At 46.2% G+C, this 27,039-nt stretch overlaps 1 protein-coding gene across 2 annotated transcripts; it reads left to right on the forward strand.

Annotated features, from left to right (window-relative positions):
* The first annotated feature begins 7 nt into the window (after positions 1 to 7).
* PXDC1 (PX domain containing 1) lies at positions 8 to 27,039 on the forward strand. 2 transcript variants are annotated; one of them, XM_006909300.3, is made up of 5 exons: positions 8 to 275; positions 14,146 to 14,237; positions 14,983 to 15,100; positions 21,931 to 22,042; positions 25,799 to 26,055. In XM_006909300.3, the coding sequence occupies exons 1-5, from the start codon at positions 20 to 22 to the stop codon at positions 25,914 to 25,916; spliced, it is 696 nt and encodes a 231-aa protein (XP_006909362.1). In that variant the 5' UTR covers positions 8 to 19; the 3' UTR covers positions 25,917 to 26,055. The 2 variants fall into 2 exon arrangements, with proteins under 2 accessions (XP_006909362.1, XP_015442811.1); XM_015587325.2 differs by lacking the exon at positions 21,931 to 22,042 and having other exon boundaries at positions 25,799 to 27,039.

A 27,039-nucleotide genomic window follows, 5' to 3' on the forward strand; every position in this document is an offset into this window, starting at 1 on the left:
CGCATGCGCGGCCCGCGGCATGGCCTCGGCGGTGTTTGAGGGCACCTCGCTCGTGAACATGTTCGTGCGTGGCTGCTGGGTGAACGGCATCCGCAGGCTCATCGTCAGCCGGCGCGGGGACGAGGAGGAGTTCTTCGAGATCCGCACCGAGTGGTCGGACCGCAGCGTGCTTTACCTGCACCGCAGCTTCGCCGACCTGGGCCGCCTGTGGCAGCGCCTCCGCGACGCCTTCCCTGAGGACCGGCCCGAGCTGGCGCGCGCGCCGCTGCGCCAAGGTGCGGGGGCCGCCTTGGATGGGGGTGTTGGAGTAAACGTGATTGCGGGGTCGTTTTAAAGTGCAGTTAAGGGAGGAGGGAAAGGCAGAGGGAAGTTACTTAAACCGATATTGCGGCTTTTCCCTTCGTCACCGGCTGTGGACAAGGGACACTTCGACCTTCCGCCCCCAAATGAAGGGCGCCCTGGGCGCCTGTGGTCAGAGGCCGGGGAGTCGGCCTATGGAGCCCCGAGGCATTCCCAGCCGAGCTCAGCAGTTGGGCTGCCCTGACCGTCTCCGAGGGCGAGTCACCGACCAGTACCAGTGCAGCGGCCAGTGTCGGGGTGGGTCCCAGGACACTCAGCCTCAGCCCGTGCTCCGGAGTGGCGGCCGCCTCCCTCCTCACCCTAGGGAGGGTTGACTGCAACCCTCTGGCTCGCCCTGACAGGAGTAGTAGGGGGCTAGAGAAACGTTTATGACGAGTTGACGACAGTGTCCAGTTGGGGTTCACGTCCTGTCTGGCAGCCACCCCTCAGAGTTCTCCCCTGGGTAGGGCCGCGCCTTTTCTCTAGTGACAGAGGAGCCTGAGTGCGAGGTGCCACGCAGCCTTCTGTCACTGCTTGGGAGGGGCCGCCCCATGGGCAGCTGCAGGGGAAAACTTCGTTTTCCACCCCAGGGGTGGATCCACATTCGGGTTTGATTAACTGCGGTGGCCTCCTTCCCGGCCTTGTGACTCGTCCTAATTTGTGGGGACTCGCGTTTTCAGAGAACTGCTGTGGCTTCCTATTTTCTACTGCCTGGCTGACGCCCACCCCAGGACTGCCCTTTGGGGGCCAAGTAGAGAGGAGGTTGGAAGAGGGAAGAAAGTGCAGGAGAGGCTAAAGTTGAGATGAGAAGAAATGCTGCGGGAGAGAGAAGGAGCCAGGGAAGTCTGTAGGGCTTCTGTGAAATCCCCCTCCCCTTGTTCCCACTGTGTGATCGATCACCTGCAGCGTGGTGACATATCGCCCAGAAGCCTTCCTTTCTGTTCTCTAAGCAGAGACCTGGTGGCTCCTTTGGGGGCATTTACTGAAGTTCACTGTGAGCTAGATAGAACAAGTCTCCTTAGCTGCAGGTCTGCCTGAGGTCTTAACCTCTACCTACGCCTGGTGATAGCCCCCCACCCTAGACTGTGAATTATATGGATCATTAGCTCAGTTCCCATGACACATCCTCTGGCAGACACATCGTTTGGAAAGGTTCCCAAAGCCAGCAAATTTGAAAGCCCCAAGTGAGACAGCCTGCCTTTCAGGCTTCTCTTTGCTTCCCAGATTCTCACATCTGTAGCCATTCTGGATATAAGTTTAGTATTATTTCAAGCATGGCAGCAGTGTTCTTTGGATTTGCTATCTGGAGGTATATGTTATTATATTTTTTTAATTTGGCAAGTGAATGCTCAAGTCAAGAAAGCTTAATTGAAAGAACAGCAGTTTATTCAATGACTTACATCCTTTCTAAAACAAGGCGGGCCATAAACAAATTGGAGCCCTTAGGGGCTACAAACAAATTGGAGGCCCTTAGAGCTGCCAGAGCCCTGCCTTCCCCTCTGCCCTCCAGGTCTCACTCTGGTTAGGTGGTTCAGCTCAGCTGTTACCCCCGGTACCCCATTTGGCTCCTCCCCTGTAACATAGTACCTATTGCCTACTTTTTGTGTATGTGAGGATTAAAATGCAGAATAGAGTGTCTAGCACCACTAAGCCCTCTGTTAATGCTCGTTGTTCACCTCAGTATCAGCTGCTTCTGGTGAGACTTGTAGATGGTGGGTGGGGAGGAAGGGTATGGCTTTAGCCACCTCAAGACTTGGAAGTGAAAAGTATTACCTGGAGCAGAATGGAGGTGATTTTGAGGCACTTGACTCACCTTGCACATGCCCCTGGCTCTGTTGCTTCTGTGCTCATTTGATTCATGCTAGGTCAGTTCTGGGTTCTGAGCTGTAGACACACAGAGAGTACCTCAAGTGAAGAAAGGTTTAGGAAGAAGGTGATCACTGGGGAGAAAAGACTCAGAAGGGATATGATAGCTGCTTTCAATTATCTAAAAAGGACAAAAATTCAAACTAGGTTATTAGACATGGTGGTAGTGGTAGGGGCAGCAGGGATGGTGTAGATAAGGACCAGAAGCTGGGTGTAAGGGACTTTATAAATGGCCCACGATGGAACTGTTGGCACCTTTGGCTGGACTGCAAGGGCAGGCTCAGTGCTTCCTGGAGGGGAAATGGAGGCCTGGGACCAGAGGAGGTGTGACCTTAATTCTCTATCTAGACCTTGATTCTTTGCATGGAGGCAGGCTGGTCCTTCCCCACCTCCACTACCTGAGTTTGTTATACAATCCAAGGAAAGTCCTTTTCCTTTCTCAGGAAAGGAAGATCATTTGCTAGTAAAATACATCACAGTAATGCAAAAGAAGAATCCACCTTATTTCCATGCAGGTTTATTATTTGCATAAAAAGATTGTCTGGATATACAAACAATACAAAAGACAACGAGATGTGTGTGTTGTATTGGAAATACCAGTTGTTTTTTTTTTTCAGTATAATTTCCCATCAGATTTCCTTGGTTTAAATTTATTGAAATATTTATTGTCTGGGTTAGTTTTGTGTTCTCTAGTTTCATTAAAAGTCTTTGTGAGGAAATCTGGATTTCAGAGCTCTTGTTGGCAGCATGCTGGTAGCTCTTGTAAATGTACGATTGAACACCCTCAGAGGGTGTGAAAGCCTTGACCCCAATTTACTTTGAATCTGCACACAGTTGAAGGGATGCAGGGCACTTTCTATTAATCCCTCAAGTATTGTAATGGGGGAGATATTTGTTCTGCAGAGGGGAGAGAAGACGATTTTTCTCTCTTCTGCACATACACTGTGATGTTAGGCTTGGACGACTGTCAGTGGGCCTTGTATGCTGCATGGTGACACATGTGCAGAGATACTTAAACCGCTGCGTGGAGTTGAGGCACAGTGCTCACTAGCTTACCTTCCTGGCCTTCTGTTTAGGTGAGTCTAGCCTCAGGACTTGTCCTGCTTCTGTTCTCCATCTTTTCTCCTTGGAATCTTGGTCTCTTGACTTGTCCTCTTCTTCATCTGAGTCTGATGTAGCCACCCGTTTCTTTCTTATGCCCTAACTTGAAGGGACAAAGATGGATACTTCCTGTTGGTTATAGCTCTGGGTGACCAAGGTGTCCCTTTTCGCTTTTTCCATGCTCCGACACCAGTGATACTGAGTTTGTAACTGAAATCCCCTCTATGCAATACTTAATGTGGTTCAGTGTTTCCTGACCTGAGACCAAGGTCTCCTGCCTATTACATCTCTCACATCTGTCAAAGTTTACATTTTAAAACATAAACATGCAGAATTTCCCCATTGTTTGGGACTCTTAGATTATTTTGATCCTTTTTTATAGCGCTTATTTTAGGCCTTTTGAAGTCTGAGCTGACCTGGTCACCACTGCGGTAACAGATTCTATTTCCAAAGTAGTCAGGTGATCTTTGATTCCTGATTACTGTAGAATTACCATTTTGGTTTTATATTCATTCATTCATTCATTCATTCATTCATTCAGCAAGTATCTGCTGAATGCCTACCATGTGCCAGGCATCATCCTAGGTGCTAGGGACACAGCAGTGAACAAAATAGACAAAAAGTTTCCCACCCTCATGATTCATATATTATGGGAGAAATCCAATAAAAAACAAGATAAATAAATAAATAAATATGTTAGTGATAAATGTTTAGAAGGAAAAGTGAGCAAGGAAAGGGGCTATAACTTGGGAGGGGAGGGATTAACTTTCAGGTAGGGTAATTGAGAAGGTCTCAAAGGAAGTGAGCTTTGAGTAGAGACCCAAAGGAATGGATGGAGCAATCCAGGTCAATACCTGGGGAGGAAAAAGCATTCCAGGCATGGGCAAGAACACGTGCAAAAGCCCTGAGGCCTGCGCGTGCCTAGTGGCTTTGAGTAGTGAGGAGGCCATTGTGGCTAAGTGGAGATAAAGACGCGGAGCGTAATAGGAGATCAGGGAGGCAGGGAGTGGGCAGATCATGCTCAGATTTGGGCTTCTATTCAGAAGTGGAGAGTTTTGAGCGAAGGAATGACTTAATCTGACATGCACCCCAGCTGCTGTGCTGAGAAAGACTAGAGAAGGCTGGGAGACTGGAGAGAACTGCTGGGGTGTTGTGCCAGGGATAGCAGAGTAGGTGTGGGAAGTGGTCAAGCGCTGATATGTCTGGAAGGGAGAGGCACAGCATTGACTGAGAGACCAGATGTCGGGTGTAAAGGAATATCAGGGCTGACAGCAGAGCTTTAAGCCTGAGAAGTATAATTGTCATTCACTGAGATGGCAAGCCTGCAGGAGATGCTGGTGTAGGGGTCCAGCTTTGGATGCAGTATTTTAGTATTTTCTCCAAATAAGGCCTGCCATGGAGAGCCTGTGTGTGTGAGTGCACACATCTGTGCTCACCTGTATCACTGAGGACATTAATCTCCCTGAGCTTTTGTAGACTGTCTATTCTTAGATTTGAGACCTGAGGAATGGAAGTTAAGGCATCCAGGCTAATACTGGGAAGGTGTGGACACAGATACGCTCACTAGACTCTCACAGCTCTGATAGCTCTAGCAAGGCATGTACTTTGCTGCCAGGCCCTGAGCCTGGCCACTTATTCTCACGGGGGCAGAAATGGGGAGAAACTCTGTGCTACCTCTGAACCAGCAGGGGTCCTGACACAGGGGCGAACTGCAGAGCCACCAAGTTTACTTTCTTAGTGAAAGTGGCTGAAAAAAGAGTGGAGGCCACATGGGTCCTGGGCGGCAGATCAGGGACACAAAGCCCAATCCCTGCCCAGCCTGTTGGGTGCTTGGGTGAGCCTGCCCCTCACTTTTGACACAGCCCCCACCCTCATGCATAGCTTCACTTTAGGGTATCCTGCCCCTCCTAACAGGGGCAGTTTTTATTTTTCTGGGGGATTTGGGGTATCCTTTTTGATTGACAGACCTATTTTGAATCTCTTCCACATATAGAGCTCCCAGACTGGGTGCTTTTCCCAGGCCCCGAGGGCAGCATGGGCAGCATGCTCTGCCAGGCCAGTGAGGTGCAGGACCATCCATGTAACCTGCTTTCTCTCTCCCCCTTCTGTTTTATCTCTCTTTCTCAAATCTGTACCCTCTTGCTGCCCAGACTTCATTGTGGCTTCCTTGTTCCAGTGCTCCTAGTATTTTTTCCTTTCTCTGTAAGTGGTTACATGGCTGAGTTTGGTTTGTGGTCCTGTGATCGCATCCCATTTCAGATTGTGCCATGGGCCCCAGGTGACCTGAGCTAACCTCTTAGCTAGAGAAGGAGCCAGCCAGAAGTATACACAGGTGGTTCGTTAGTGGGCATCTAGGTCCTGGTACTTTCCACCAAATTTCAAAGGGGAAACTTGGTTCCGCTTCTAGATCAAACAGCATCATGCACCCACTGGTAGCATCCTGGGCCACCCTCAGGCTGGCCCCCAGGAAAATGGGTTCCCTTTCCTTTTTAAAACAAGTCTAGGGCTCATGTTTCTCTGCTCTCTGTTTTTGTGAACACTTTTCCAAAAGGTGAAAGTTATTTCTGCATTGTGAACAATCAAGGTAAGGAAAGATTCAAGTGCCAGTTTAAGGTGATTGTGCCACACAAAACTAATAGAAGGTTAGGCATTTGATCATTTTGCCACTTGTGGATAAAGCTCAGCTTGGAGTTGCATAATGCTCAGGGGATTCGGGAGGCTAAGAAGAAGCTCGTAGTGAATTATGAACCCAATATGCATTTTACCCCTCATGGTACCAGTAACAAATGTCCCAGGCAATGGCCTCCTCTGGGTGGGGCGTCCTAGGAAGTACTGGACTCTGGGCAGCAGAGACAGTCAATAGGACAATACATCATCGTTATCAGTGAGTGGTTGGCATTCACGTCCCACTGAAATCCCTTTTTTATTGGTATTTTTGTTCACTTTTACTTTCTTGGGTGATGGTAGACATCCACTGGCCACTTTTGGTTGTCACCACTAAAAAAGTTGTCCCCTTATCTCAGGACAGGCCCAAGAAGCCCCCCAGGACCCTTTGATCGGATCTTGTCCTTGGTGGGAGGGCAGGGAGGAAGCAGAGGCAAAGGGTTTGCTCTCTATTCTTTTCTGGTCCATCTTTGGCCTCCCTGAAATGTGGGTGTCATGTGGGAACACACACTCACATGCTGGGATGTTACTCTCCAAACAGACACCTCCAATCCATCCTCCTCCTTACCTCACCCCCTAAACTGAGTCATGACACTGGATACAACCACAGAGCTCTTTTCCTAACTTAAACTGGCAAGTTTTACTTCATGTTTGTTTTAAGAACAAGACACCTTAATCATCCTTTGCTGATATGTAACTTAGAATCAGTGGGAAAAACACGCTGAGCATCGGTTGGACAGAGGGAGGAGGGAAGGAATGAACGTGTAATTAAAACTTTTACATACTGTATCTTTAATCCCACCAGAAACCTGCCCTGTTTGCCTAGTGAGAAAATCGAGACCCCTGCAAGATTAGATGTCCTACCTGTGGACACAAGGTCATGGTGGGAGGGGTTCAGGCAAAGTGGCTGAAAGTACTGGCTTTGGAACCAGAAAGGTGGGGTTTCAGATTCTGGCTCTATCACCTGCCACTTGCCTAGAGACTTCAGGCAACCTGCTTATTCCCTCAAGCCCTGGATTCATGATTGATAAAAAGTCAGCAATGATACCGGCACGGTGGGGTTGTTGTGACATCCACAGAGCACACAGCACCATGCTAGACACATAGCTGTTGGCTTTAGACTTAGGAACATGTGGCCCTGGAACTTTTGCCCTTTGCTATCTGATACAGTGTGTCCTCAGCGAAAATCATCCAGATGGCGAATGCGGGCACCATTGCCCTGCCCACTGCTCCTGACAGCACCTTCTCCAGGTGTGGCCCTCTGTCCTTCTGTCCTGGAGAGGCAGGGACAGTGATAGCTCCTGTCTGGGCCAAAGAAAGAACCCGCAAAGGGATCCCCTCCATCATCTCAGTGAGGCCCCTGCAGACCAGGCCTGTGGCTTTGCTGGGCCAGAGACTAAGATTTGGTGCTTGGTGTGGCTCAGGCCCAGGGACTGTGCTCCAGGGAGCAGTTTCACAAGGGACAGATTACTGTGGAATACCCAGGGCTGTTGTGCATATTACCATTTGCTATCTGGGCCTAGTTCTTGTGGCCAGAGACTTCATGGGAAGTCATGGCTGCCCTTTGCCATGGGCAAACCCCTTCACGTGGTTTGTAAGGCGCTGCTTGTCTCAGCCCTCCCCGCCCCTATTTTACCTTCCGGGCTCCTTAGGGCCTCCACATTTCCTGATCCCATGCCCTGTTCTGTTCCTGCTCTTGCTCACCTTCAGGCCTCCTACTCTGAGAAGGTGGGTCTCCTGCTGTGAGACTTCCTATCTTCCCTGGTGACACCCCACAAACTCTGGCCAAAGTTCACCTCACATCCATCCTCCTGGCTAACATGAAAGCACTGGGGAGGCAGGGGTCCTGCCCAGCTTGTTGGCCCCAGTACCTCCCATGCCTGGGAGGGTGGCTGGCATGGAGCAGAAGCACAGGCAGTCTTTGGCAGGAGTGGGTGATAACTGCTTCCTCTTTTGAGAGCCTAGAATGGGGAGGTGTTCCCTAAATACTTTGATATTTTAAGACAGACTGGCTAAGTGAATCAAGTGATAAAATAACATTCACTCAAGGGAGTATCTCACATGTACAGGAAGAAGCAGAGGGAAAAAGAACATCTCTCAACCCCTTTTCGGGCCCTAGAAAGTGTTTCGTCTCTGCCTCTTCCTTCTCCTCTTCCTACTGTCTCTGCCCTGCTTTTCGTTCTTGGAAAGATGGGAAGGAGAACTTAATCAGCATTCTAAACTCTTACAGTCGGGTGCGAGCATCACTGAGCCAGGGCAGCGATTGCGCAAAGGGTGAACCACCCAGACACCACTTTGTGTGTAGCAGGTGGGAGCGAGGGACAGACAGATTTCTTATCCTTTCATAAATGCTGCATGATACCTTGCAGATGGTAGCACAGGAGATGCAGAGTAGGCCTCAGGTTTCAAGAGAGTTGAGACTTCCATTGGGATGCTTAAATATGCAAAGATTAACCAACTCCATTATGTTCTCTAGCTCATCATGTCTTACTCTCCATTTCTTAAATGTTGGCTACCTATTCAGAAAATAGGTACTTAGGAAATAAGCCTAAAAAGATTTCCTAGAAAATGTAAAGTATTTTGTTTTCAAAATTTGTATTACACTCAACCATGAAAGCAACAGTCCTCAACCATTTTGACACCAGTGACCAGTGCTCCTATGAGAATCTAATGTCTGGTAATCTGAGGTGGAGCTGAGGAGGCGATGCTAGCGCTGGGGAGCGGTTGCAAATACAGATGAAGCTTCACGGGCTTGCTAGCCACTCACCTCCTGCTGTGCGGTCCCCCCCACCCCACCCCCGCAGGCCCGGGACCTTTATGGGTCTGAGGCCCAGGGGTTGGAGACGCCTGCTTCAAAGAATATATATCTCTCATGTAGATGATGCTGCATTCCTCGCCTCACCCACTGTTGACTCGATGTGAAAGTCCACTTTACAGAAAATTACACTGGGGCTCTATGGTGCAGTCTCCTCTTGTGTTATTTGGGCAATGAACACGCAGTCCTTCATGTACTTTGGAAAGAATAGTCTTCCTTCCAATTAACCCAAGAAGCTGCTTGTCTTTATTTCCAGAATTATAGCAGTAGAAGGCACTCAGGTTAGGTTCAGATCTCCAAGGTCCATTCTTGGAGGAAGTCTGGGACAATTCCCGGAGGTGTTCTGTGCAAACCTGAAAAAGTGAGACTTTGGACTCAGGTTTCTGAGATGAGGAAACTGGTTTGTTTATGTTTGCTCTCACTGATGGATCTTTGTGCTGATATCAGCATGTTCAGTTTGGTTTCTAAGAATAAATCAGGTGTTTGTGTTTGCATAAAGAAGCTAATCCTGAAAGTGACAGAAACACGTCTGCATTCTCAATTTTCAAGGCTAAACAAGTTTAGAAAGAAAGGGCACCCTGGCTGCTTTAGGCTGATTTTAGCCCTCAAATGTATATAAAATTGGCACACTGAAATTTATGTATTATTGTGTTATCTTTCAGTTTCAAATTTTTAACTGATTTGGGATAAAGCTGGATAAAAATTTCACATCATAAATTGTGTATAATGAAATCTTAAAAATTGAGGTTATGTTAGTGATTATGCTTTTATAAGAAATTGGAAAATTTTCCAGGAACTGTGAAGTCTGCTGAGACATCTTCTTCCTGATGGAAGCTAAATGTGCCTGGTAGAGGATTGTTCCTTCCTGTGTCTTCACTGAGCTAAATCTCATGTTTTCTGTAGAGTGTTATCACTCCCTGCTGGCCATTCCTGGAATGCCAGTCTCGTAACCAAAAGGTTTGAGTTTCTCTGCTCAACTGTGCAAATTCACAACTATTTTCCCACCTGCAGTATTTATTATTATAATCTCAGATAGTAAAACTGAGTTAAACAAGATTCCCGTAAAATCCTCATTCCATTGATAATATTTGGAACATGAAATCCAAAATTTTGTATAATACTAAATTATTATATTTAAGCATATTTTGGAAAGTAAAGTTTAAAATTATTTACTGTAAACAATTGATATTTGAAAAAGGCTGTACCAGCCATTAAAAGCCAAATCTATTGGTTCAGAAAGGAAAAATAGGATCAAAATACAACAGATAAGCTAGAAAGCAACCCAAATGCCTATAATTAGTTTGTTTGGGGTAGAAATACTTAGTGGGCTCATAGTTCTTATCTGTTCTTAAAAAATAGTTCAGTGTCCCAAATATGGGTTCTTCTCACAACTTTACCTTTCAGCGCTGTATCATTTTAGAATTTATAATAATTTTGGGTGTTTCCACCAATTGTGAAATTGAGAAACCTGAAGGAAGGAACCCCAGCGAGCATGAAACAATTCGAAATTTAAAAATGAAGATTATTTTATTTCTAAACTGTGGCCCCAGAGAGTAGTTTTGGGATTGTTTGCCTTTTAAAAATATTTTTCTAACACACTTAATGTACCCTTCATTTGATGGGAAATACTTAAAACAATTAAAGTAGGGTGATTTCCTGGGTCCAGGAGAGGACAGAGATGTGAACATTGGAGTTTTAAGAGGATCAGGCTGTTGGAAGCCATTTGGAAGGTGGTGACCCCTTCACATCCTCATCTGGGGCTCTGCTAGAGCAAGGAAGCCACTATGGACCAGCCCTGCCAGTCTGTGCTCCTCACCACTGTGTTCCCAGCTCTGGTGGTGGTGACACAGCATCATTTAGCCCAGGTCTGCTGCTGTTAGGTGGGTTTTGGTAAGTTCAACTGAATCCATCACTTCATAAATCCACCTTTAATCAGCTGGGGCCCCTCCTGGCGGATAGACCAGTGCTCGTTGTCATTCACACACATAAATTTTCTCAGAGAAATGAGGACAGCACCTTAAGAAAGCTGATCCAGATTGCCAATGTCACTGTTACCCAGGAAGCCATGATGGGGGAGTAAATGATTTAAAAAAAAAAAGTGTCCCCAGCTAAAAGCCCAGAGCTTAAACAAAAATCATTTGTCATTTCTAGCAGAGAGAGATTCCAGCATCTTTTTTTTCCTCCATTTAAATTTCCTCCACCTTCCTTTGTTTTGAAGCATGATTCTGTTCCCAAGGAGTACCATTTGACTTCCATTCAGAAACAGAAAGACAGGAAAAAAGAAGCAATGTGGTTCTGCACACTTCCACAAATAAAATCTAATCAGGATGGCCCATGGCTTGGTACACTTAATGCCACCTTGCCCTCTTCAGGCAGCTCTCCTATGATGCCCATGACTTGGTGCTGGCTGGCCAGTTGGTTCTGGCTGCTGTCTGGCTGTGTGTGATGTGTTAACTAAATTACCACCCCATGAGCAAGATGGAGCACACTCACAGGAGATAAGTAATACTTGACTTTTGTGCTCTCTTAGGCAACTTTATTGAGTCAATAAGCAGCTAGCAGACATTGAATCCCGTGCCTGTGTCGGGCCCTGTCCTGGTTGCTGATAAAAGTGAGATGAACCAAAAGTACCTCCTCCCCTCAAGTTTGCAGGGCGGGCTTGGGGAGACTTGTAGGTGAAGGAGCAGTTATAGTACAGCGTAGTGAATGCTGCAGAGGTCAGGAGAGAGTTCCCTGGGAGCCTAGAGGCACACCAAGTCTCATTCTCTAGTGTGGGGAAGGCTTCACAGAGCAGAGAGCATGTCTGCTCCCTTAAGGGATGGGTGGAATTTTCTCATACAGGAGCCTGGAGGTGGGGTAAGGTCAGCAGGAGTGGTTCCTCCAGCAGCAGTGCTGCATGAGAGTCAGGGGTTGTGTTTGGATAGAATGAACCTGTTCCTTGGAGGTTGGCATTAGGGTGTGGGGGAGTCACAGGGCACATGGCCAGTAAGGTGGGCTGGGGTCAGGTCGGGGTAGGTCTGTGCACTGAATTAAAACACTGATACTGTTTCCAGAGGCCTGACCACATACTTCTTGCCTTTCTCTAGTTCATTCTAGAAAATGAGTTACCAAGAAGATAGGGTTGTCAGATAAAATACAGAACACCACATAAATAACAAATAATTTTTTAAAAGTCTATCCATCCTATTGCGTTATTCATTGTTTATCTGCAATTCATCTTTAACTAGGCATCCCGTGATTTAGTTGCTAAATCTGGCCACCTTAAAAGATCAGTATAGAGCAGAATGTATTTACCTGAACCTTACCCCTGAAAGTTATTAACTCAGCCATGGGTTGAACATTACTTACATCTTAGATGTAACAAAACATGTTCCTAATGCATGATACAAGAATTATAAACCTCTATACTGATTTAAGATTATTAAAATGTACTTTACAACCTATAAAATGGGTGTAAATTTGCTGTATGTACTCACCATACAAGAGGCTAACCTTCCTACAAATGTACCACAGAACATAAAATACTACTACTGTCTCATAAACTTGATTGATTTAAAACTAGTATTCTAACTGTAATAAAAGTTGAAATATAATAATAGCTTCGCTTCTCTTGGAATAATGAAGCATTTTGTGGTAATGATTTACATAATTGTCCTCTCTTTCAAAACAGCTTCTCAGAGGATTTTGCATTGGCCCTCTTTCCTTCTGTAGAATTCCCTGTAGCAAGCAGATCAAAGCATTTTGGTGCAGCGTGTGTGTGTATGTGTGTGTGTTTGAAATTCTGTGCAAGGAATTCAGAGTCTGAAGAGGCATCCTGAGAGTCTGGCACTCTGATATTTTCTTCCTTCTCCTCCCTACTTTCCCCACCATGCAGGGTGGTGTGGTGGTGGTGGCAACCTAGGGAAGAGGAAGAGGAGGTGGCCTGGTCCATTTTTGTGGTGACAGCTTAGGCATTGTGCTCAAGTATGTGCATGAGCTGTGTGATAGAGGCCCGGGGTTTCCCAGTGGGCAAGCCACTGCCCACCCTGCCACTTCTGGGGCTCCTGTTCCCTGGACAGCTGCTAGCTGGCCATCTGGGCCAGTGTGGCTGAGGAGGGTAGGCAGAAACAAGCAAGGACACCGGCACCCAAAGTGGCCTATGCCTTAGGAAGTCAGGAGAATGACTCCTGGCCTTGACTCCAGCTGACATTTGGAGGGTCCCCCTGCTGTAGCCCATGCTTTCAGAAATGCCCTCGCCCTATGTCTGGTGTCTAAGCACCATATGTTCTGGACCTCTTCATTTCAATCATGTAGTTTAGGAAATTAATTTTATCTCTTAGGCAGACTCTCAGTCAATGAGTTGCCTTGAAAAATGAACTACCTTTTCTTCTATAAAACAAAATGGAACCAGAACTTCTGGAGAACTTAGATTCAGTAACTGATAATAGTTCTGTGATTTCAGTCCCTGTGGTTTGGTCATAGCTCACAGAGACAGTCATCCTAGGTAATAGGAAGTACAGGAAAGAAGCCAGTTTCCTAAGGAATCTAATTCTAATCCATAGGAAGCCAGTGTATAGAAACTATAATGGGAAGATTTGTGTTCTGCACTCTGCATGGGGAGACAGAAACATACCCCGAATCTCCGTACTGCAAGCTATAGTATTTTAAAAACAAAATACTGTACTTTTTAACAGCCACTTGAGACTTCTGGTAACTGTAACAAGGATAGACAGATTCCTGAAGAGTGCTATGAGTCATACCCACTTTGTTTTTCTCTGGGTAGAGGTCTGAATTTTTCCCTTCCAAACCCTGCATTTAAATGACTCGTCTAAATATGGGCTACATTTATATGGGCCCTGTGATCAGGTCATGGTGGCCAGCAAAGTGAGTCTTTCCTTTGTATTTTTGGGAGTGGGTGGATCTTGAGCAAACTTCCCTGGCTACAGCTACCACACTGGCAGAGGCTGAGTGGTCCCTGTCTGAGCACCGGCTGAGCGCTGACTGAGTCCAGGGCATTTATGGAGCTGAACGAGACTATCCTGCTCAGAGGGGTCTTGGATAGTTCCCTCATATGCCTGTGTGCTCTACTCATTCCACTGTCTCCAGCCTGCCAGACTTCTCCTTTTGAATGGGCAATGTCCACTCCAGTACACATGTAAATCATTGACTTTTGAAAGTTAACATGAGACATAGAGCAGGGGTTTCAGGGTAGGGAGGTATGTACATGAGTGAGACTGAGCAGATAGTCTCAGATATCTTTGGTGGACGATGACACTGGGGGATGGCATCCTCATCATAGGATGCCTACTGCCTGCAATTAATTTAGAAGTACATTTCCTGGTCTGTTTTTCTGACTTTAGGCATTTCTGTCTCAATTCTAGGACTGGTCGCCATAAAGGATGCTCATGATATAGAGACCAGGCTCAATGAGGTGGAGAAGCTGCTGAAGACCGTCATAAGCATGCCGTGTAAAGTAAGTGCCATCAGGGCCAGGCTGGGTGGGAGGCTTCGGCACATCCTGCCAGCTTCTAGATAACCAACCTGCTTGCTCCCAGTGGTTGGAAGTATCAGGTTTGGGGAGGTGGATGGATATAACCGGGGAAAGGGAGACTTCTGTGGGTTCTAGTAGCTCTGTTTTTCTCCCAGGGGGAGAGGTAGAATTGAGGGGCCAAGGAGGTGTTAAGTAGGAAGGGACACGGTCCCTCCACCATGGTGGTGTTCGCTTTCTTGCCTCTGTAGAAGCACACTGGTCTTACTGAGGTCATTTGAGAAGAGGGCCTGTGAGAGCCAAAGGGAATGTCAGCATTAACATTGGCAGGTGGCCTTTAAGCGAAGTTTGCAAGCTTCGTGTGCAGTAGTGATTAAGAACTTGGTCTTGAGTCGGGCAGACCACCTAGGTCCTATAAGCTTCTGTTTCCTCCTCTGTGGATGGGGAGGGCGGGCATGGTCACAGTTTACTGAGAAATGAAAGGGAATGTGTGCAAAAAGCTGGCAGGAACCAAGCACTCAGAAAAACTAGCTATTTCTATTAAGCACATCCTACCTATCCTGGGGCCTTGCATTTTAGCCACCTGGGGCCATAAATAAACAAAACTTCAGTGATCGCCTTTTTGGTGTACTCAGTCCCACGGGCTCTCTGAACAACTCAAGGGCATTAGCATCAGATGGAGCCACCTTGCAGAGGATTAATTTTTAGTAATGAACATATTTCTTCCTAGTATTCTAGGTCAGAAGTCGTGCTCACCTTCTTTGAAAGATCTCCTCTGGATCAGGTGTTAAAAAATGACAATGTACATAAAATTCAACCCAGCTTTCAAAGTCCAGTGAAAATATCAGGTAAGAGCTGCAGGGAAGGCCAGGAGGGAAAGTGCTGCTGTGGACTGCGGAGTTTTCTAGAAATCCTCCCCGTGCATTGCCTGCATGATTGGGCACATCTTCCACCCTTGGGATCCAGAAAGACCGTCCAACAGAATGCTGATAATAGTGGGTGAGAGGCTGTTAACCACATCTTCATGTAAGCTGTTTTTTAAGTTTACATACACTCTCCCTACTTCAAAGGGAGTTATTTAGCATACAAATTGGAACTTACTTAAGAAATAATATAATGATGAAAACATTAACGAGGCAATTTGAAGCAAACTACTGGAATCAACAGTCTAGCTTGCTAAAATAAGATAGTTCGCATAATGTGGCATTGAATTTGGTTCTTGGTTTTAGGGCATCAAAGACCAAAGGGGACACAATTTAGATATCACTAGCATTGATAAATTAACTAAAAATTTAACTAAAGAGGCAAAGTCAGCAGTAGTAAGAGGAAATCATCAGCTGAGCAGAGCTGCTGGTCAGCTCACCTGCGAGTCAGGTAGAAAGGAAAGGGGAGCCTGACTTCACCCCTTTTGGTAGCCTTCTAAGATCTGCATTGTATGTGTCATTAGAACACTATTATTTTTGCAGTACTGTTTTAGTGAAGGCTGCTAAGGAGCATTCTGGAGGGAAAAGAGCTCTGTCCCGGGTGGTCTCTGGTACTGGGCTTCCGCAGGCAACAGGCAGTCAACTTGTTTTGGCCTAAAAGGTAGCATTTGACTGAGGTCTTACAGGAGTCTGCTGGGTGGAAAGTGAGGGAAGGCAGATGTAAGAGGAGATGCAGTTCAGCTAAAGGTGAAAGCCTACAGAACATCTCGATCTGTAGAAAGGAGAGAAGAAAGGAGGCTGTATCTAGCACTCCATTTCTGAATGGAGGAGGAAGGACTCAGAAGGGAGCTGATGGAGAAAGAGTCAGGAAATGAGAGGGGATCTGAGCCTAGAGCTGGTTCCTAAGAAGAAATTAGTCATGGTGATGGGGAGACAGAGAAGGACAAATTGGGAAGATGTCTTTGGTATAAAAGTGTCCTTGTTGAGTTCTGCACCACAGCAGGGATGAGAATTCTAAATGTGTGCTGGGTGTGGTGGACAGGGTGGGCAAGTTCTGGGGACCTGGAATGGAAAAGGTGCTTCTAGATATGACTGTGTGTGAGCAGAATGGATTTGTCTTTCTGCTGCTTTTGATATCTACCCACAGTAGCTTACTGTGCATTCTAGAAAGAGCAGAGGAGTTCAGGAGCCCACCTTAGCTGGCATCTAGTATCCAGAATTTCCTTTGTAGGAGAGTGAAAATGGCCGTTATTTATCCTGTTGGATATCTGTGGACCCTAGTCTTGTAGGCTCAGAGAGCCCTCTGGGACACTAATTGTCACTCGTGTTGGATTTTGCATGCTGTCACCTGGAGTGAGGCAAGCATCTGTCCTTTAGTACACAGTGGAAGAGTCTCAAAACTGGTGTCTCTGTTTTGCTTTCTTGTTTTGAGCAAATGGGAGAGCAAAGAGCAGCACAATCCTTTCAAGGCCTGTGTTGGTAGCAGGAGCTGGACTGTTGCTTCAGGTTGGGCTCCAGAGTGTGAGAAGGACAGACTCAAGCTGCGGGGAGTTGCCTCTGAGTATCATCTAGAGTGCAACAACCGGAACGTCCCCAGCCCTCTGTCTGGGCTTGGGCTTTATCAGTGACTTGAAGAAATACATGACTATGTGTATCCTAAAGGGCAGAGAGTAGAGATGAAGTTTAACAGGAGTAACTGTAAAGCCCCATGCCGAGGTTTGAAATAGGTTCTCCATGTCTTTTTGCGAGGACTGAACATGAGCCTCAGTGAGGCCTTGTATCCATGACTAGGGGCACAGCATCCAGGTCTAGGAAGGCACGGATGTTGACGTTCTTATGCCAGCCAAGAATTAAGTTATCTGTGCAGCATGCTCTACCTCTGGGCCATAGCAGTGGGTGGAAGTGACTATTGCCAATTTTGGCTCATCATAGAACACCTTGCAACAAATAGGGCTGCCTAACATTGGAGTTTGTAAACATCTATTGCAGGTCTGTCCCCAAAAGCCTCAAGTCAGGGAGCCTGTCTGAGGTGTCCGTGCAGGAGGAGGCAGGCTGGGGGAGCTCCTCTCCCACCCTTGCAGAGCTAAGATTCTCTGACTCCAGGAGGTTTTCTCTTCTTCCTGCTCAAATCCACTGGGCAGCAAGTCTGGGGATCCTCCCTTTGAAACTTTCCAACCTTTCCGTCTTTGCTCCTGGACTAGCTGGACCTCACCGTGTCTGAGCGAATACTGTCCAAGATAAGTTAGTATGTAGGCATGCAGGCATGAGGGGATGGTCCCATGGGATGTAAGATGCGCTCTCATTATTCACTGAGTGAGGAAATAAGTACAGTCAGACAACGAACTATGGTAAATTCAGAAATACTTTGCAGTAGCACCGATGTCTCCTTGAAGAACTAGTCCACACATGGGCAGGCCATGTCATTCAGTCTTGGTCCCATATTTAATGTGTTGCTGGGTCTGGGGATCCCCAGGCTCTGAGCCTCAGGACCTGGAGATCACTGGCACCCCTGAGGACATCCACATATCTCTCTCTGTCAGCCTCACCTTTCCCCAGGATACGCCCTGGCACTGACATCGGTCATCCCAGAACTCTGAGTTCCTGGGCCCTTTAATTTTCTCAAAACCTTAATTAAGCTCACAATAAAGCCTCTCTCCCCTCATCCTTCTAGGCACGTCAGAGTCTGGCTCACTTTAGCTTTCTGATTTCGTCACCGTAGAACCCTCCATTGCAGACCCTTAGCTTCCTCCTACCTTGGCTTTCTGTGTGTTATAGCCGTCCATCTCCTCTCTGTTCACACAAAGCCTGCATGTCCACTCCTATCCTGCTAAATTCCATTCACTTGTGAAAACGCCTGGACCTGCCATGACTCACTCCAACCCCTCCTCTCCCCACAGATTCTTAATGCCTTCTCATGCCACTAATGTGACATTTAGGGGGTACTGGCCTCCCTGGCTGTCAGAGGCTTCTCTTCACACTCATGACTTGCATCCAGCCTCTGAATGCTCAGCTTCTTCTCTCAAATGTTGAGACTGTGTAGTAGTCAGGGGCTCCACTAGGTGGCACCAGGTGCTATTGGTGTAACAACTAAGTGATGTCCTGGACCCACAGCAAGGACAGTCAGGGAGCACTGTGGTCTCTCCGGTGATGGTTTGGGTCAATACAACATTCTTCATCCCATGTTAATCTAAATGCTTATAAAATATAATAAAACTTAAATTTACCTTTTCACAGTGTAGCTGTGTCTGTGCAGCCTTAAAGGAAACATAAACCTCAGCCTTGATCTGGGGGTTGAACTAATCAAATATCAGTCACAGAAATCGAATTATTCAAGTTTGGGGGGCCTGGAAATGAATTATAATAATTTTTTTATTAACCAGCTATCTGTATAACTTCAGCCTTACTTTTCACTGTACAGCGATAGCCCAGTTAGCCGATTAATAAAAAGGCATTGCCTTAGGTTTCGTTCTGTTGCTGGAGTATGTCGAAAATATAATGAGAGAGAGGACTTGAAAGGGAGGAAAGCTACACTATGAATGCTGTAAGGGTCGAGACTAACTGCTGAAAAAAAAGGAGTATATCAATTAATGAACTGAAGAACTGATGGCATATAGGACATATGAAAATATGGCTGTAGTTAAAAAAAAAAAAAAAAAAAAAAAAAAAAAAAAAAAAAAAAAAAAAAGGAAAATCACCACTAGGCAAACACCACAGAAGTAATTGTTGCAGAAAAGATCCATTGGTAGATGCTACGATTAGTGGGCAAAAGTTTGAGGAGAAATAGGATTTACAGATTCTCAGTGCATCTCCCCAAAGATATTTCTTAACTACCAAGAGAAAGATAGTGACCTTATTTTGGAGAAAGTGGCAGAAACCACTTTACCCAAGTGATCCAGGCTGACGTCCCAGGAGTAAGGCCTGCTGACATCACACGCCCTCGGATATGATGTGCAGAGGAGAACACAGCATCACTCTGCATGACTCCTGCCCGGAATGCACCACCTCAGTCAAAGTTCACGAAACATCAGGCAAATTGAAGGACAGTCAATAAAATAACTCATCAGTCCTCTTCAAAAGTGTTGTGGTAATGAGAGGTGAAAATAGACTGAGGCACTAATTGTCAGAGGTCATAGGAAACTAAGACAACAACTTGATGCAACAAAGGATCCTAGATTGGATCTGGAACAGAAAACAAAATAGGACATCAGTAGAAAAGCCAGTGAAACTCAAGTGAGGAAGATGTTTAGTTAATTTCTTAAATTTGATCATTATACCATAGTTACCTAAAATGTTAGCATTAGAAACTAGTGATGGCTATGTGAGTACTCTTATTGTTTTTACAACTTTTCTGTAATTCTCAAATTAGCTCAAAATAAAACATTTTTAAAAAGAAGAAATGCCAAAGCAGGATTCTACTTCATGTGAAAAAATTGTGAATACAAAAAATCGTAGCTTGAAAATGAACTCTTTCATGGAATTAGTCATATATGTGATTAAAATTATTAAATCAGTGATTTTTGCCGTAGGTACTAAATTGATTTCTAAAAAATTCATATTTTAAGTATATTCAAAGATAGGTTTCAGATGCTGTAATTTATCTGTGATCATCATATTTCCTTTTTATTTGCACAACACAACAGATATGAAGACATTAACAATAGTAATAACGACCATTTATCGAGCTCCAGACACTTGATAAATTCTTTACAAATACCCTCTCGTTTAATCTACACCTGTGCCTTTTGGGATGGATACTGTTGTTCCTGTTTTACTGATGACGAAACCGAGCAAGAAGTAACCTGCTCCCCAGGCATAAGTAGCAGATCTAGAGTTTCCTCAAGGGCCCAGATGGCCTTGCAAAAAATTAAAACACATTTCTGTGCACAAAGGCTTAGCATAGGCAACCAAGGAATGATTTGTTACAGATCTGTTTTCAGAGACTGATAAAGATTCCACTTTGTAGAGCTCCAAATTTCACCTTTAAGAAAGAATAGGAAGCTCCTATACAAGGTATCTCTTTATAACAGTTCAGAAATGTTTTGAGGCACTAACATTTGTTGTCACTTGTAGGGTTCCCCCCACCAAATTCCCTTGGTAAAAGGTTGGGAGAAGGGGGCTGGGAACTGTCTGATGACTGTACTGAGGTCATTTTGAGGTTTTATATGCTTCAAGACAGATTTGAGTCAGAGTTAAAGCAATAAAGAAAATGTTTCCTTTATTATTATTATTATTATTATTATTATTTATTACTGCTGCCATATGTCTAAAATTGAAAGATGAAGGAAACTTAATCTTTCTTTTTAAGATTTATTCATCTTCAGAGTCACTCAGACTTTGGTAAACATCTTTTTACTCTTCTTGCACCTAGAAATGTAGTCGACCCTAGAGGTTCCAAGCACCTACTTTTCATTAGCTTTCGGTGCTTTTTCTGACGACTTGCAGGCTGTCCATGCTGGTTCTAGAACAGGGAAAGCAGGTGGGCTCCAGGAGGGCAGGGAGCTGTGCTGATGTCACTTGGAGTGTGACTAACTGAGCTGGTGTTGCAGAAAACCAGTGAAACAAGAGCTGTCATTTCTCCAGAAAGTCAAGTGGAAATTTTAGCAATTACCTGGCAGATATGATTGATGAATAGTCATTTAAATCCTGTGGGAGTGAGCAGGAAATCTCTTTTTCTTCCTTCATTTTTGTATATTTTCCCTGATACTTTTCATATGGAGAGAAATTCAAAGAACTGAGAACCAAATACCTATAAAGATTAAAAATAAACGTGGAGTTACAATTTCACTTATAAAAAAAAATCTATATATGGGAATAAAATAATCTAAATTATGGCGAGATGTAAGAAAAAAAAATAAAACGATCTCTCAATCAATAGCATCAGATACCCAATGAGATTGGGCAATAGGCATGTTCTTATTGTCTGTGCCATGCCAGGAAAGAGGAAGGGCTATTTTGAGCTACGTGTTTCCTTGTATTAGGCCCTAAATGGGAAGATGACTGAGTCTCAAGATTATGTAGCTCATTGTTGGGCTGAGGTGCAGTGTCCAAGCTCCAGCCTGTACTATTTCAGCTGCCATACCCTCAGGCATCCCCATTCCTACTTCTTCTAGCACATGACAAATACCAGACCTGCGTCCTCAAAAAGCTAACACCATACAGCCAATATAGACATGTGAAGATGTTTTCTTTGTTGGCCTTTTTAAATTGTCAAAATTTTACTTGTTGGCAAAAAAATCAATTTATATACAGAATTACATAAAGTAAAAAGATGAAGTCACCCATTTGTTTTAAAATGCATGCTGATCTCATTCGATCCTCGTGGCACCCCAGGGTGGTAGATGATGTTATCCTACCTCAGACACAGGTGATTGCTTAGAAAGATCAGGAAACCTATATGAAGACCTCCAGCAGTGTGCGATGGACCCGAAAGAGCAAGCTCAGTGTTCTTTCTGCCCCAGCTTTAAACCCACGAGGAAGGACATATGGGGAGGGTGCTCAGACAACCAGCCTCTCTCTGGGAGTGAGAGATGGCTCTCCGCTTGCATAGGGTCAGCAGGTGTGGCTCCTGTGGAGGTTGGTGTCAGTCTCTGAATCTGTGTGGCGGAGCTCCAGAATGGGCTGCTGGGGCACAGAGTATTCTCTTAATGGATCAAGGAGACGGCAGTCGGTGGAGGGGGAAGTATGGAGATTGGTATAAGCCCCAAACTTCAAAACCTGACCCTTCCTGAATGTTTACCTTATTGCTTTATTTTCAGAAATCATGAGGTCCAATGGATTTTGTCTAGCAAATACAGAAACTATTGTTATTGACCACAGTATACCAAACGGAAAAGAGCAACACCTGGGTGTGGATTCACCAGAACATTTGTAAGTCCACTGATTTGAATTTAGTTTTACAGATGGGATCTCTGAGCTGTTGGCTAGTGCCAGAGGCTGGGGTTCACTGCCACACAGAGCTCCATAGGCAGGAAGTAGATGTGGCCAGAAATGCTGAGCCATGCTGCCTATATTTGAACATTTATTTAAAGAGTTTGCCTTTTCTAGAGGACAGTGAGACCTTGATTCACAAACCTTGTGGGAACAGAGTTCCTTTGCCCAAGTGGCTGGCTGTGAGGGACCATCAAGGAGAAGTTGCCAGGCTTCAGTTCAGGGTTTGGTCCATGTTGGACCCTGAGAGGGTACCAGGGCCACAAGTCTTGTTCATAAGGCCTGGCCTCCTGGGATGGGGAGAAGTGTTACCTGCATATTGGCCTCACTTCGTAGGGCTGGAGGTTCTCCAGATTCCTAGGTGGCTGGGGCCTGGCCCAGTGGGCCCAGTCTGAAGGGAGTGAGCCTGTGTCTGATTAGCAAAGGTGGGGCAGCCAAACACACCACTTCTTCTTTCTTCTCCTTTCTTCTGGTAACAATTTGACCATGGCAAGTGCTCTAGGAAAGCACAGCCACCTCTATCCTTGGTATGCTTCCGGCCATCTCCTTGGGAATTATGGGGCAGCAGTTTGACAGGGCATCACAACTTGGCTTCTATTGACTGTCAAGGTCAAGCCCAGGGCTCTTATTGATTTTGTGAGTGTCCAGAAGTTACTTAACCTCTCCCACCTTCCCTTAACCGTCGGGACCCTTATGATCTCACAAGGTCGGGTGTTGTGAAGACCTCAGAGATGGAGTTTGAAATGCCTGGCTCAGGAGCTCCCAGAGGTAGCTCTGCATGCACAGTCTCCCTGTGGGCACACGAGAAGCACAACCCATGGGTGGAGGGGCCTCTTGGTGTCCCAGATCCTGGCCCATCCACTCAGCCAAAAATAAAAATGGGCTAGGACAGACTCACACACACACCTGGGTCCTAGCTCTGGCTCCACAATGTTCCTGGAGCAACCTTTTCTATCTCTAGAGGCCTTCTGCACCCTGGCATGAAGCCAGATTTTAGAAGTAAGTTCAGCTGTGAAGAGTTTTGCTGAGGAGAAGCACAGAGAGAAAGCAAGAGTGGTAACATGACTTTCCCAGCTATCTCGGATCTTCAAGTGGACGGAATTGACACAGCCTCAGTGTATGGCCACCTGTTCCAGGACACCTGGCCAGCAGGGAGAGAGAGCAAGGGAAACCTGTTATCCTAGGAAAGCTCAACAAGGAAATGTCCGTCCCCAAGCGGCTCAGGGGAGCCCTTAGAGGGAATTTCTGCCTGGGGCTTGCCAGGTACCTAATCTAGGGCAGCACAGCTAAGTTGATGGTCTGCTGCTGTCTGTCTCTTGGGAGTGGTCTGTTTTCACACTGCACAGGGCTGTCAGGCAGATGGTGTGTCTGGGGATGGGAGGTCACGAAGAGATGGCATTTGAGTAACTGGAGGCTTTACCTCCTGGCTTCAGCTGTTGTCAGTGGTGCTTCAGGGCGATCATTTGGCCCCAGGGCTGTGAATTCAATGCTGTCCAGCCTGCTCATTAGGACTTGTGCCATGGAGCCAAGTAGGTAGCTCCCACCTGTCCCCTGGGGAGAGCAGGTATCAGTACCCAGGACCAGAGACCCCACTGCACTCAGGGAATGAGTGTGTGTGCCTGATGGAGATTTGAGTCAGCAGGACAGCTGAGCCTCTGCTGGAGCGGTTGCCAGGCTTCTAGAAAATTCTTCCCCAGACTGAGGTGGCCCTCATCTGTCCTCAGGTTAGAAGCCCAGGTGTTTGCCAGGCCTGCCCAGGGCTGAGGTGACACATTCATCCCAGTTCTCCTTCCCTCAGGGTCATCTGACATGAGGGCAGGAAGTGAAAGGAGGGTAGGAAGCTGAGCAGGGCTGCATCTTGGCCTTCGCTGTGGTGACCCTGTCTCTCTCCTAGCTTGAGCATTTCCCTCTACCCAAGAGTTCCCTTTTGGTTAATTGCAATGCTGATTTGAAGGAAGAGATATACCATCTTATAATAAAGCTTGAGAGGTGGCCTTGCCTTTGTGAGACACGCTGCCTCACAGGCCACACTCACTTTTCTGCTAAACTCCATCTCTTTCTCTTTGCGAGCACCCTGCACTCCCAGGCAGGGCATGAGGAGGAGGAGGAGCTGGGCCCTAAGTCCTTCTCCTGCATCTCTGTACACCCCTTAATATGAAGTTGAAGAAAAACCCAGCTCTGTGGCTGCCCTTGGAGCCCCATGTTTGAAGCTAGAATGATTCTGCATTATATACTCTTTTTTATTTTTATTTTTTCTGTAACAGCAGCAGTGGCTTGAATGCATTGTGTGCTCTTGATGCAAAGGTAGGGCCCACATCTCTGCAACAGTTCAGCTCCCCAGCCAGTGTAACCAAGTCAGACACTCATTATTGTGTAGTTTGGTCAGTTTGTGTTCTTCCCAGTCTTCCAAAGTTTTCCAGATATAGTTGAGCTTCTATAAGGGTCTACTAGTTAGTGACGCCTTCAAGCGCTAGGAACCAATGCAGAGACAGGGTGTGCACTGTGGCTCATCCTTCCCACTTTCCTGTGAGAGCCAGGAAAGAGCTGCCCTACCCTCCTCTGCCAGGTCCTATCGTGCTTAGACTGATTCTTAGTTGAGGAAAATGTTTCTGAAAAAGCATAAGCAGCATCTCAGTATCCTTTCTTGGGGGAGAATGTACTTCCTGTACAATCATTTTTTAAAGATTAGAGTCTTATTGTTTTTCTGGTTTAGGAAGCCATGTCTGGATTAGACAAGGAGAGAAAATGGTTTCAATTCATAGGGGTATCAGTATGAAGAAGATATTTATGTCATCTCACATTTGGGATACATGTACCTCCTCTCCCCTCAAATGAAGGCTTCCCTTGAGAGCAACAGTCCTCAACCTTTTTGGTACCAGGGACCGGTAATTCTATGAGAATTGAATGCCTGATGATATGAGGTGGAGCTGAGGCGGTGATGCCAGCACTGGGGAGCAGCTGCAAATACAGATGAAATTTTGCTGGCTCACCCCCTGCTCACTTCCTGCTGTGCGGCCTAGTTCCTAACAGGCCACAGACTGGTACTAGTCTGTGGCCCAGGTGTTGGGGATCTCTGCTCTAAAGGGAGCCCTCCCTCTGCTGATGTCACCACCCTCACCCAGCACCTCTGTGGGCTCCTCCTGCTTCCCAGTCTCCTTCTTCATGTGTGCATGTGACCCGAGGTTACAGTTAAATTGTGAGCCTGTGACCACGATGGCTTTTATCACTCATCATTGCTATTGTCTGCAGGGCCCTGCACATGGTAGGCTCCTGTTCCCAAAGACAGGTCACCTGTTCTGTTCACTGCCGTGTTCCCAGAGCTTGATAGAGAATAGTCTCTAAATAGAGAAAAATCATTATTCTGTGAATGAATGAATGAATAAATGAATGCCTCAATAACTATTGGCTAATAAATATAGATAGCAGTCTCTAAGGCAGTAAAAACCAGAGCTGTAACAGTCTTTAAAATAGGCTCTATTTAACCTAACTAATTTGTAACCATGGTTTTGTCCACATTTCCTCAACGTGCATTGAAAAGGCTATGCCCACTGGTCCGATGACCTGTGCACTAAGAGCATCATGGAAAGCCCTCCATACTTTTTGACATTGCAAGCGACCTTCTGCCCTTTCTCCATTTCTTTGGGGCGGGGGGCAGTGAGCCAGCCTAACCCCTTACTTCTGTCCTTCCTATTTCAGATTTGAGAATGGTGGTGAGTTTACCTCAGAGCTGGAGGATGGCGAGGACCCAGCAGCTTATGTCACCAACCTGTCTTATTACCACCTGGTCCCCTTCGAGACAGACATTTTGGACTGAGTCTCCTTTGGATCCCCTCCTCCCTCAGCACTTGACTGCTGGTTCTGCTGGTGTCCACTGCACAAGCTTCAAGCCGGGGTTAGGCCATGCCCGCGGTGACCAGGCATGGCTGCCAGGCCCCACCCAGCAGCATGCACCAGTGAGGCCTGGTGTCCTGTGAGTGAGGCATCCAGGGTTTCCTGGGTTAAGGCTGACCCCAGGATCTCCAACAACCAGAAGTCAGATTTTGATTGCCCTGTGGAGCCTGCCGCTGCTGCTGAGGGGTCTTCTCTCTCCATTCCGTACTGCCAGCCTGTTTCTGCATTCCTAGGGCTCGCTCCCCACCTGTGTGTGGAGGAGCCACAAGTGCCTGCAGGACATTGATATACAAGGGCAGGACATCGATATGCAAGGGCAAGACATCCAGGGCTTTGCTGGGTTCTTCCTCTGCTGTTACTGCTTCCTGGAAAGGAAATCTTCCTCTTGGTACAGTGGCTGAGGGCCACCCGGACCTCTTTACCCTCACCACCCGTCACATGACAAGCGCACAAAACAATCCGTGTGAGGTTTTATTGAGTTGCCAAGTTCTGGACAACATAGGCATGGTATGTTAAGTAATCAGGATTTCCCTGGGAACCAGGATGTGCGGCTTTCATTTCTGTTTTTCATCTTCTATCAGGAAACTGTGGCTTTGTGTCAGCAAAGGGGCTGTTTACAGAAGTTTAATTGTGAATAGGAACAGGCACAGGGGAAATCATTGACAGTCAGGTGCCTGTATGAGTTGGGACTGGGTTAATGATTCTCCCCAAGAAGAAAAGAAATCCTGCCTGCCCTGCCAGCATCTCTTCAGGGTGACAGTGCTTTAACCACCCTGGGCATCTGAGGTTCACCTCTCCTGCTGTTTACCCAGCTCTCATTGTTGTAATTGCCATATTAACATGAAAGGGTGGGAATGAGAGGAAAGCAGTGAGTCTCCCCATCTCCCTTTGCTCTTGGGGAGGGGCTGGGTTCTTCGTGCTTATCTCACAGTGTCTACTAATGACCAACATTTGCTAATGTAAATAATAGTAAATTATTGAGAATCCTAATTCTTTTACAGTCTGTTTTTTAATCTATTTTAATTAAACAAAATATATTATTCTAC

Source organism: Pteropus alecto, unplaced genomic scaffold (assembly GCF_000325575.1).
Source record: "Pteropus alecto unplaced genomic scaffold, ASM32557v1 scaffold121, whole genome shotgun sequence".
In the NCBI taxonomy this organism is placed as follows: Eukaryota; Metazoa; Chordata; class Mammalia; order Chiroptera; family Pteropodidae; genus Pteropus; species Pteropus alecto.